General features: G+C 49.5%; 1 protein-coding gene across 2 annotated transcripts; it reads left to right on the forward strand.

The window, feature by feature from the left end:
* Nucleotides 1-1,645: 1,645 nt before the first annotated feature.
* On the forward strand, nt 1,646-12,069 carry LOC102514353 (transcription factor CP2-like protein 1). Of its 2 annotated transcripts, XM_006176417.3 has the most exons (15): nt 1,653-2,143; nt 2,637-2,788; nt 2,926-2,990; nt 3,753-3,858; nt 3,967-4,073; nt 6,059-6,211; nt 6,433-6,543; nt 7,039-7,136; nt 7,330-7,384; nt 7,632-7,725; nt 8,045-8,135; nt 8,597-8,679; nt 9,201-9,346; nt 9,472-9,523; nt 10,118-12,069. In XM_006176417.3, exons 1-15 carry the CDS (start codon nt 2,061-2,063, stop codon nt 10,153-10,155), a joined length of 1,434 nt encoding a protein of 477 aa, XP_006176479.1. In that variant the 5' UTR covers nt 1,653-2,060; the 3' UTR covers nt 10,156-12,069. The 2 variants fall into 2 exon arrangements, with proteins under 2 accessions (XP_032313804.1, XP_006176479.1); XM_032457913.1 differs by having other exon boundaries at nt 1,646-2,143; nt 9,472-12,069.
* Nucleotides 12,070-12,078: the final 9 nt, after the last annotated feature.

The following is a 12,078-nucleotide window of genomic DNA, read 5'->3' on the forward strand; positions in this document are numbered from 1 at the left end:
GAATTTTCTTGGCTCCTCACTGCCACACTGAGTGGGAGGGAGGCCTTGCTCCCATTTTCCAGATGCGGAAAGTGGGTTCAGAAATGTACCCCTGCCTCATGGGGGCCCTGGACCACCCAGAGCCTGAAACTCCTCTGAGAGTGGGGGGCCGGGACCAGGTTTCCTATGGTCTCTCTCTAGGCCTGAGGATGGGCTATTCAGATCCTGTGCTGTGCTGGCCTAGGAGGCAAAGTGAAAGAGAAAGAGTGGGGTCATGGGGACTGGGAGGGGCCAGGCTCTATTTGCCTCAAGCCCCACTTTTTTCTGGAGAGAGCTGTGGAAAACCAGGAACTGGCCTAGTAACATCTCTTTGGATACAGAGGCTCAGAGGGTCTGAAATGGGCGGAAGGAGGCAGTAGCAGCTTGAGTAGGGTGGAGGTGGCACTCAGAGGGCATCGGGGAGGATACAGACACCTTTGGATGGAGGGGACTGGGTTATGGAGCTGGAGTCCCACTCCCTTGACCGGCTCCTGGTGGTGTTCTTGAAGGGGGCCCACACCAGCCTCTACCTTTTCTACCTCCACTCTCCATAACAATCCTCCCCCAAACACCGCCCTCCCCAACCTCCCCTGCCAGCTCATCCCCTCTGCCCGACCTGCCCTGCTCCCCGCAGGCTGGGGCCAACCCAGACCCAGCCTACTTCCCTTCTCCTGACCTTCCTGGGATCGTGCTTTGTTCAGCCTTGGAGGGTCCTATGGGGGGGCCTCTTGGCCTTGAATCCAACTTTGGGCAGTGTGTGGGCTCTTGAAGTCTTGGGGATCTTATTGTGGGGAACTTGGGGACTCAGGCTTCTTTGGCCCTCACTGGCAGGAATGTTCCTCTCCCCTTTTTCTCCTTTTGTCTGGCTTCATGGGAGAAGAATGTATATACGGAACTAAGGGCCAGGTATCTGGATGTGCCCTGCCGTGTGTGTGTGTGTGTGTGTGTGTGTGTGTGTGTGTGTGTGTGTGTGTGTGTGTGTGTGTGTGTGTGTGTTTAGGACGTACTCTAGTTTTCCCGTTTTCCCTCTTCCCCCAGGGAGGCCCCCCAGAATCACAAAGCCTGGATAGGTAGGGTCACATGAGGCCAGGCCACATCTTTAGAGCACAGTTTGGTATCTGTTTATACCAAACACAGTAGTTGGGGGGGGTGTGCAGGGAGCTGGGGCTGACTGTGTACAGTGACAACAGGGGCTGAGCCTGGGGGAGGAAGCCATCCCCCAGGCAGGCTGTATTTGTCCATAAACACAGTCCACTCCAGGCCCCAGGGCAGAGGAGGGGGCCAAGAAGCCAGCCCAGCTAGAGTTCCTCTCCTTCCACCTCCCTGGGAGGGGGCACTCCCAGGCACACACCCTTGTCCTCACAGGCACTCTCCCCCACTCTCCGAGTTGTTTCCACAGCAAGATGGACTATGTTCTGTAAACTCCAGTCCCCTAGCCAGGTAGCCCCCAGTGACAGGACAGATGTCTGGCCATCACTGCTCCTGTGTGTATGTGGTGGGGAGGGTTAGAGGTGAGGGGGGAGGCCAGGGGGAGCAAAGCCCTTTTGTAGGTCCATGTGATGCAGTGTTTCTGCTTGTCCTATCCCCTGGAGTGGTCAGGCTCCTGCCATGCAGTCATGTGAGGGGTCCAGCCTGTGGTCTCTGGGACTCTACTCTACATTGCTCATGGATCTGGGGCCCATCTTTTAGTCTGAAGGTGCCCCTTCATTGTTCCTGGGCCTGTTGGGTAATGGAGGGGGATGAGGATGTCCATCCCTGTGACTTTGTTTTGCTTCACCACCATGTCCCCTTAGAGTTAATGATTGGTGGGAGCCCTGGGGACATCTGATCTTGATTCCCCCCAAATTGGGCCGCCTGATAGGTCCTGAGTTTCCTAGAGCCCTGGCTGCTCAGCCAATAAGAGGCCGAGGGCTTTCCCCCACCCTTTTGTGGGTATATTTTTGTGTATAAACCCTGCAGCCCCAGGTGGATGCAGTGGGTCCAGCCCAACCCAGTGCTGAGTTCTCTGCGTGTGACGCAGCTGGTCCTGCTCCCTTTCCAAGATGCTGTTTTGGCACAACCAACCAGAGCACCTGTGGCCCAGCCCTGGGGAACTGTACCTGGGGCCACCAAGCAGCTTGCTCAGGTAAGGGTCAGATCCCCTTCCCCCAGTCCCCGAGAAAGCCCCTCGTCTGAGTTGTGATGGACATGGTAGGCTCATCTGTTTCAAGCCAAGGGTTATGGGCTTCCTGCTCCTGGGTTCCTTTAAGGGGTGATCAAATGTACCTGGGGTTTAGTGGGTCCTGGGACATCTCAAAACACCCCGACCATCCACCCACTCAGGACACTTGGGTCAGGCAATTAACTGGGTGTCAGGCAAGACCTGAAGTTGCAAAACAGGTAATTGATGGCAGATATTTGCAAGTGTCTACTAGTACCTGGGATTTGCACCTTTTAAGGGAGAGCTCCTGGAGGCCAGAGGAGCTGGACGTGGACCCACCTCTTAGGCCCCTGGGGTGCCTGCAGTGGCAAACTGTGGACTCCCTGGTGGAGGGAGGCTCTGGCAGAAAGAGTCAAAGCCTCTCAGGGGATGGGGTGGACAGGGCAGAAAGCCAGCAGTGCCCTCCTTTCCCTTGCAGGGAGCCCTTGCCCTTGCCCTACCTGAAGCAGGAAGAGCTGCCCAGCATCCCCAGCGCAGAACCGCCCTGCCCTGCTTTCCAGTATGTGCTCTGTGCAGCCACCTCGCCGGCTGTGAAGCAGCAGGAGGAGACCTTAACCTATTTGAACCAGGGTATGCTGGACCTGGGGAAAAGAAGGGGCTAGTGGGGCAGCAAGTTCTGGAGGCTGGGCCCAGGGTGGGCTAGGGGTGACAAGCACTACCTCTGCTTCTCAGAATGGGGCTCCACACATCCCTTTAATCTCTCCCAGGCCAGTCCTATGAGGTACGAATGCTCTGCAACCCCAAGCTGGGCGATGCCACCCGGCTGCTAAAGGTAGGTGCATCCCCTCCCAGAACCAGCAAAGGCTGGGCATGATTGTCCATCTGGGCAGGAAGCCAGGGTCATCACTGTGGTGTCACTGTCAAGTAGAATCCTCTCAAGTGCACCTTTTAATTTGATCTTCACAACAGCTCAGTGGTGGGCAGGAATTGTTGAGGAAACAGGCACAGAGGAGTTGAGTATTTTCTCAAGAACACAGAGCCAGTAAGTAGCAGAACCAGAAATACATGTACATAGCATTATTCACATGCATGATTCCTTCTCTCTCTCTCTCTCTCTCTCTCAAAAAAAGTGTTTAGCTCTCATTCTTGGCCAGAAACTGTTCTATGAGCTAGAGATTCAGGGGCAAAGAGACAGATGTGGTTTCCTTCCGAGGGGGCTTGCATTTTACTGAGTGAGACAAACATGTAATTATACAAATTATATGCAATTACAAATTGATTTACAAATCACAAACTGGTAAGTACTGCGAAGAGAACCAGGTAGAGTGACTAGAATGGGAAGGGATTAACTCCTCCATTTTACAGATGATGAAACTGAGGCTGTTTCTCAGGGTTAATTCCTCAGTTTCAAGCTTGTGAGTGGCAGGTGGGCATCTGGACACAGATCCAGTGATTCTAAGTCTTTATACCCCTGGGGGTGGGAAGAAAGGTAGGGGACAGGGTGGAATGGTTGGCCCTGGGGCAGGTGTGGGACCTGGTTCCCAAATGTCCAGGTGCCCTCTGACCTGTGAGCCGCGCCCTCCTGCGCCCGCAGAGTGTGGTGCGTGTGGTGTTCCACGACCGGCGCCTGCAGTACACGGAGCAGCAGCAGCTGGATGGGTGGAGGTGGAGCCGGCCTGGGGACCGCATCCTGGACATAGGTGAACGGGGAGGGACTGGGGACCCTTTAGGGCTACTTTCTGTCTAAGAAGCCCTTGTGGATGGGGAGGGCTGAGACTCGCTCCCTGCCTGCCACCCTGTGCCTGCAGATGTGCCACTGTCTGTAGGGGTGATGGAACCCCAAGCGCTGCCCTCACAACTCAACACGGTGGAGTTTTACTGGGACCCGACCAAGAGGACCTCCCTCTTCCTGCAGGTGAGCTTGAAGCTGGGACAGGGAGGAGGCTGGAGGTCAGATGGGGGTGGCAGCATTCTGGTGTACTAGAAAAGTAAGGTGAGTTTGGGTAGGGGTGAGGGGACAATAAGAATGAATTACTTCCAGAAAGCACCTTGAGGAAAAAAGATGGATAAATGTTTATCAAATCTCACCACAGGGAAGGACTTGTTAAACATTAAAGTAATGGCAGAAACTTTAAAACGGAGGACAGAATTTAGCTTCATAAAAAGTAACAGTCGGCAATACATAGGCAAAATGAAAAGGAGAATCAAATGGGAAAAATAGTTGCCACATTTGACATATAATGTGATATTCAAAATATATAAAAAGTTCTCATATATCAGTAAGAAAAAATAGATGAACACTCAGGACAAAAATGGGCAAAGGATAGAAGCAATTTATAAAGAAGGATATAAATTGCCAATAAATGTAGACAGTTCAAACTAATAAAATGCTAATAATGCTAATTAAAATTACATATTTTTTTTTTAACTGTCAAAGACTTTTCAAAAGCCACTATTGGTAAGGTTTGGAGAAAGAGACACCCTCATATCCTGAGAACACAAATTGGTGCACCCATTCTGTGGGTACGTGGCACTTCGGCAAATCTTACTAAACGTAATGTTCATACTCATTTACCCAGTAGTTCCACTTCAAGAAATCTACCCTATAGCTGTGTCTAATAAGTACACAAGGATATATTTACCAGCTATTCAAGCATCATTTCAAGCTATTCAGCATCATTTTTCATATTAAAAGATTTTTTAAAAATCCAAATGTCCATCAGAAGAGGACTGACTTTGAAATAAGTTTTAGTGTGGGTTTACAATGGAAATTGGGTAGCCATTAAAATGATGTCTCTGAGAAATATTTCATGACCAGAGAAACTGCTTTCCTATATGGCAGAATACAAACCTGTATTTAACATTTGATTTCTATTTTGTACAAATAAAAGTGTGTGTATACACAAAATTTTTTCTTCTTGCCCAGAGAAAAGGTAGAAACAATACTTGAATGTTAACAGTACTATCTCTGAGAGGTGGAGTGATGGGAGATGCCTTTATTCTTCTTTATACTTGTTCAATGTTCTCCATATGTTCTATGTTGAAAATATTTCCTTCTTATAATCAAACAATATTGTCAAAAGTCTCCTGTAAGTCCCTTTTTTGAGCGCCCACCATGGTCTAAGCATCAGGACTAGGAGCTGAACAGATGTGGCACCATTTCAGTTTCACCACTTCCTAGCACAGACCTTGCCAGGTCACATAATCTCTGTGAGCCTTGGTTTCTCTCCCTTGAAGTTTGGACCTTTAGCTGTTCCTCTTATGATTGTGGTGGTGGGGTGGGTTATAGTGGGCGTGCCAGTCAGCAAGGCTTCTTGGAACAGACTGCTAGATATTAGCAAATGAAATACAGGACACTCAATTAAATTTGAATTTTAGATAAAGAATTTTTTAGTGTATGTTCCATGTGATATTTGGGACATACTTAGACTAAAAAATTATTTGTTGCTTATCAGAAATTTAGGTTTAACTGGGCATCCTGCATTTTAACTGGCAACCCTATCCTAGAATGGGCTGTATTGGCTCAGATGTGAACAGGGAGAGCTTTCCCAGCAGAGGGCGCTAGGGAAAGCCATGAAGGTGTATTGGGGGCCATGATTAGGCGGGCTGGGTGGGTCAGTGGGTTCACTGATGGGATAGAGAGAACAGCCGTGCAGAAAGGCTTGACTTGGCTCTTTAAGGTGCTTGAACTTTGCTTCTCATCCCGTAACCTTGGGGAGCACTGGAGGATTTTGAATAAGGGAAAGAACCCAATAAAGTTACACTTTAAGAATAGACACTGGTTGAGGAATGGAAAGTTGCTGCGATTAGCGGCTGACAGGTGACGGGCAGGTAACCGGTTTCAGGTGAAATCCCTTGCACGTGGATGGGACCTGGAGTCATCCTACTTTTCCATCTCAGGTTCACTGCATCAGCACTGAGTTCACTCCTCGGAAAAAAGGTGGAGAGAAAGGTGTCCCCTTCCGCCTCCAGATCGACACTTTCAAGCCCAGTGACAAGGAACTTCCGCCTGAGCACCTGCATTCGGCTGGCTGCCTCATCAAGGTGTTTAAGGTACAGGCCGCACGAGGGGCCCGTTTTGCCCCCTCTCAGGGCTCTCACCCTGCCTTGCTGGCTGTGTGGATCTGGCTCTGCTTTGCTGTGGACCCTCAGCTTGCGGTCCCGTCTCTGGGACTATTTCCTTCTCTGTACACAGAGGGATGGATCTCTTTCCTAGAGCCCCTCCTGTAACGTAAAGAGGGGGCTTCGAAGGTTTCCTTGTCACTCTCCTGCAGCCTAAAGGAGCTGACCGGAAACTGAAAACTGACCGGGAGAAGATTGAGAAACAGCCCTTGCATGAGAGAGACAAGTATCAGACTGCCTGTGAGAGCACAGTCTTCATGGAGGTGTGTGTGTGCTGGGTGACAGGGTGGGTGACGGGGTGGGAGGCGGTGCACAGACGGGAAGGTCTGGAGAAGAGACCCTCATAGTACAAATGGGTAAATTGGTCCTCAGGAGCTGTGACTGCCCTAGGATCATCACAGGCCCCCACTCCCACCCCAACCCCATGATTCCACCTGTTTCCTGCAAGCACAAATTGCATAGTCTGTTGCTCAAGACTTCCAGGAGCTGACTCTTTCCAGGCCACCTCACTTCTGCTCCCTCTGCCTGGAGCATCTCCCTTCCTGCTGTAGCTCCTCCAGGAAGCCTCTCCCACTCCCCTTGCAGACCTGCTGGCTAGTTCACTTTCTTCTTTGTGTGGAAATTCGGTCTACTTGTCGGGGACCAAGTTTGGCCCAAGGAGGCCCCTTGTCAGCTCCTAATAGATGGAGGGAGGTGAACCAAGAGCCACCACTGCCCCCAGAATGTCTAGGCTAACCTTGCTGTTTGTTTGCCCACAGTGTACACCATGGCCAGAGCCCAGTTTGGGGCCCCACCCGCCTCTGAGCCCTCTTGCTTTGACCTCCCCACACTCCTGCAAGCTCCTGTCCCCGGAGAGGTAAGGCAGGATGTCAACCCTTTGGGGTGAGAGTGAAGAGGAGAGCTCCTCAGCCCAGGCACTGAGGGAGGGGCAGGACTGAGGGTGGAGCTGAGGCAGCTCCCGGGGTATCTGTGGGTGACAACGGGGAAGGGCTGGGGGCAGGAGGCTGGCTGCACTGCTCCACTGAGCCTGACTCTTCTGTTCCCCACAGGCTCTGCTCCTCACCACCATTCACTGTGGACACCTCGAGGGGCAGCCCAGCTCGGGTGAGTCTGCAACCCCTAATGACTATTCCAGCCTTCTCAGCAGTTTCATCTCACTTTCCAGAATAGAGTGGCCCTGCCCCCTGGTGGAAAGATGTGGCATGGCCACAGAGCACAAAATGGCACTTCCCAGGGCAGGATGGGCCTCCCTGTCACTTGGGACCCCCAAGGGCAGGGGCTGTTTCCCCTCTGCCTTGTTCTTAGTCCGTGGGTCTACAGTGTTACTTGGACTGCTCTCTTTGTGCCTCAGGATCTGAACCCTGGAGCTTCCATTCTAGAGACGCAGCAATGGTTGCATCTGCACCGGTTCTCCAACTATTGCCGGATGCTGGCCAATTTCACTGGTGAGGCTGGGGTCTGGTAGGGACTGTAGGGGACTGAGGGCAGGACATTCAGGCAGGAAGCCTGTCTCTGTCCTGGTTTGTTGTGTGCCCTTCAACTTTTATTTAGAACTATGAGTTGGCAAGCACTATGCTTGCTAGGTTTTCAGAGAGGTTAAATAAATTGCCCAAGGACACATAGCTGGCAAGTGGCAGTGGTGGGATTTGAGTCCAAGTCTGACTCTGATGTTTGGCCATACTAGGGCTATTTGTAGATGTTGTATCCCTTGTCACCCTTGATCCCAGACCTCTTCATCTAATCTGGCCCTGTCTGACTCTGCAGGCACTGATCTGCTGAAGCTTACCCGCCAGGACCTTATCCAGATCTGTGGGGCTGCCGATGGGATCCGCCTTTTCAACACTCTTAGAGCCAGGTGCTGGGCACTGCCAACCAGGGTCCCCTTCCTACTGTAGTGGCACTTACCAACTCAGCTGGCAGTTGTGTTTCATAGAATATACAAGCTGAAGGCACCTGAAAGACCACTTAGCCCCACTTCCCTCTTCTTACAAAGGAAGAAAATTGGGCCCAAGGACAGTGACCTGCCTGAGGTCACAGAGCAAGCAAGGCTGGCAAGGGCTGGGCTTAGAAGTTAGGCTCCTGTGACTTCTTTCTGTAGCCATCCCATCTGTATCACTCAGTTTCTAGGAATAGAGATCGAATTTTCTTATCTTCTCTCCTCCCAGGGTCCAGCGTTCATTAAATGCCTCAGAAAATGCTGGGTGGCCTCTTCCCCTAGAAACCAGGGAGAGAAGGCAGGGTCTCTCCCTGAGGGACGGGAGCTAAAACTGGGACCCGTCAGTTCAAGTATGAATGTAGACTATTTTCCTGGCCCAGGCCCATCCGTCACCGGCTGACCTTGTATGTTGCTCGGGAGGTCTCTAGGCAAGAGAACGAGGTTCCTAAGAACCCTGACTCAGGTGAGGTTCTGGCCTCTCCAGAAGACAAGAAACTCAGGTGGGGCTGCATGAAACCTCTTCCAGCCTGGGGAAGGGCGATGCTCCACCATTCCTGGGACCCAGGATGCCCTTGGCATTCCCATCTACCATGACTATATTAGTCCTCTCCTTCCAGGATGTCTCCCTGGGCTTACTTTTCCACGTTCCACACTCCCACCCCAACTGATCTTGTCATTCGTTTTAGTACATGGGATGAGAATACTATTATCCTGCCATTGAACTTGGGTTTTCAATCATTCATATGGTGCCCCATCTCCTTGTTAAACTGGGGGTTCCCCTCAGCCTGAGGCCTCCCCAAATGTGAGGAATAGGAGTTGAAAATGAAGTGGACTTATAAGCCTTTCTCTTTCTTTACTCCTTCTCTCCACACCCCCACCCTCCCCATGAGGCTGTCATCTTGCCCTCTCCTTCTGGTTCTGGTTCAGAGGGATCTGAACCCCACCAACCACTGACCCCTGCCCCTGTGCTGCCCACATCCCCAGGCTTTTATCAAGAGATCTCTCTGGATGAACTCAGTGCTGTAGAACTCATGGGAAAATTGGCTGAGTTCCTGGCCCTCCCAGCCAATCAGATCCACCGTCTCTTCCACCAGGGCCCTGGGGGCATCCTCATTCTCCTCAGCGACCAGGTAAAAGGCCCCACAAAGGCCTGGATCACTCTTCCACCTCAGGCCCAGTCTCCTCCTCCCTGCCCTAGCTTATTCTGTTTGGCTCAAAGAACAGAATTGTCTTAGTAATGCTTTATCCCTTGCAGGTCATTCAGAATCTTAAGGATGAATCATACTTTGTGGCTGTGGTGAAGAAAGGTAGGGGTTTTAGAGGGAGAGGTGTGTCTGGCAAGCCCTAGAAAGGATAAGTTTGTTTATATTGTCTCCTAAATGAGATTAAAAGATTCCATGAAGGTGTGTGTGTGTGTGGATGCTGTGTCCCAATCAAGGGGTAAGTATCTTCTGAATGCTAGCTTTGTGTCAGAGGGGACAGATTCATAAAAGACAGCTATTTACTGCTTAGGAAAAATGTAACTGAGTAAATGCATTCTCATGAGGGAAAAATACCCTAGTTTCTACATCAGGGAGTTTTATTAGCAGGAGAGGTAAGGACTCTGCTCTCCCCTCCCCACTATCGTAAGGGCAGGTGCTTGCTAGACATCACCTGGAGCAGAGCACTTCTGATCAGTTGGCTTGTGGCCTGGTTATTCAGATGCCTGCCCTCTATCCCTCCTCTTTGCTGCGGTACCCAGGGAGGCTTCCTAAAGAGGTAGATTCACGGTGGGGCGGAAGACCACTTGGATGTGGCAGATGCACTACAAACTGGAGGTTTGGGAGCAGCATGGTCATAGTCGTTGGGGTCCCACATCATCCCAATGGTGCCCCCCACTTTTTTTTTTTAACTGCTTTCAGTGCAGAATCCAGATGGCTACTACCTGGTTCTGACCTAGGCCCAGGGATGCCCCACTGCAAGAGAAGACTGGTGCCAGCCTGGTTCTCTGGGGTCCTTGCTCACTAGAAGCCCTGTTCAAATCTTCGGCTGCTTCACCAGGCTCCAGGTGAAATGCCAGATCGTGTATCCTACCCCTGGGAGGAGACAAGCAGCCCCTAGGCTCACATTTCTTTCTGCTCAGAAGCAACAGTTGTTGGAACCCTGGGGACACAAGGGTCTCACCTCCCAAACTGAGCTGAGCTGGCCAAGCCTGTGAGGCAAAAAACCCAGTAATGTGGATAAGGGGCTTTTGCCCCAAGCTCTGCTGCTGAAGCAGAATGTGTTAATTCATGTTTATTTAAAATTTTATTCACCCACTTTTAAATTAAACATTAATTTAAAAGGAGATGTAATCTGACTTTTTTTTTTGTTAGTTTTTGGCAAAAATTTAATCACTAAATCCTCCAAAAGATTATTCAACTATTACATTCTTCAGTTCTGGAGATTTGGGAGTTACTACAGCTATTCTTGAACAGTGAGGCTACAGGGCTTTATTTATATTCTAAATATAGTTGAATTAAAATTAATCTTTTAACTTTGTTTCTTTCCCTATATTAAGGTCATAATTTCCTATGCATATTTTTCAAAGTTTAAATTTTAATACTGTTTCATTTTTAGGCCTATAATCTACCTGAAACTGATTTTTTTGGTGTATCTTTTTTTTCCATGCAGAAATCCAATTTTATATTAAGTGCTTTTTTAAAAAGACAAGTGATACTGGGCTGTATTTTATTCTTATACATTTCACCCCCTTCTCTGAAAATTTTATTATGAAAAATTTCAAACATACTGAAAATAGAAGACCAAATCATTTGCACGGAGAGGAAAACGGGCCAAGGTGCCTTCATTGATAATTCACCTCACTTATCATTTACTGACCATGTCTGATGAGTCTTAAATCAGGTGGCCTCTGGCTAGGGAGGGTAGGAGGGAGGAATGCCCTAAACATTGGCAGAACTGGTGAACAGAACTAAAGAACAGGAGAACGGAAAGGCTGATTATAGAAGTTCAAAGACCCAGAACTTGCCTCCCTCAAAGCCCAGACTGCTTCAATACAGACAAGACAGCAGGCACCTGGAACGGACCATTGGGCCCCAGATGACCAATCCAGACCAGGTCTTTACCTCATGCAGGATGAGTGGATTTCAAGTGGGGCCTATGATTCCATGGGGCTCCCCAATGGTGCTGCAGGGCAGGGAAGATATCCTGAGATTTTCTCCCTATTGTGTGGGGGAGGAGGGGATTATTTATTTACTTAAGTTGAAAAAACCTTTTGAACCCAGGACCTCATGCATGCATTCCACCACTCCTCCCCTGGATACCCTGAGATTTAAATCTAGGTTGCTGATTTGGCTCCACTGCTCATCTCCACCAAAAGGAGAGGGACCCTGTTGCATTAGCCTCTGTGTATCTCTTAACCGAGGAGCCTCTGGCACAGACTAGATACGGAAATATTTGTTGAAACAGGGAATAAAAGCAGGTAACATATGAGTGTTTACGATGTGCCACTATTATCACTTTAATCTTCAGGATTCTAAAGCAGGTACATTACCCTGACTTCACCAGTGAATAACTGAGACAGATGGAGCTTTTAATTATGATACTACTCCCTCTCTCCTTCCCAGTCCAGGCAAGGCAAGGGCAATGCTCTGCACAGGTAAGGGACTCAGGTTGAACTGTTACTATCAAAGTAATTAAGACAAAGGCTTTTAGGAACTCTTGATTTATATTATGCCTTCCATTTTTCTTAGAGACAAGTGGAGTTCAGGTTAAGTAAAGGCTATTGAAAAGGTACTAAGTAAAGATATTAAATAAGAAATAAAGGGCATTAATTAAAGAATACGGAAAAAAAAATAAGGATGCAAAAAAAAAAGCCCCTTCA

The sequence above is a fragment of the Camelus ferus genome, chromosome 16 (assembly GCF_009834535.1).
Source record: "Camelus ferus isolate YT-003-E chromosome 16, BCGSAC_Cfer_1.0, whole genome shotgun sequence".
Lineage (NCBI taxonomy): Eukaryota > Metazoa > Chordata > Mammalia > Artiodactyla > Camelidae > Camelus > Camelus ferus.

Bases quoted from the DNA above. Each gene is read 5' to 3' on its own strand.
- LOC102514353 (XM_032457913.1), top strand. From the start codon at position 2,061: ATGCTGTTTTGGCACAACCAACCAGAGCACCTGTGGCCCAGCCCTGGG. The intron at 4,074-6,058 runs GTGAGCTTGAAG...TTTCCATCTCAG, and splicing joins GGACCTCCCTCTTCCTGCAG to GTTCACTGCATCAGCACTGA. The intron at 6,544-7,038 runs GTGTGTGTGTGC...GTTTGCCCACAG, and splicing joins AGAGCACAGTCTTCATGGAG to TGTACACCATGGCCAGAGCC.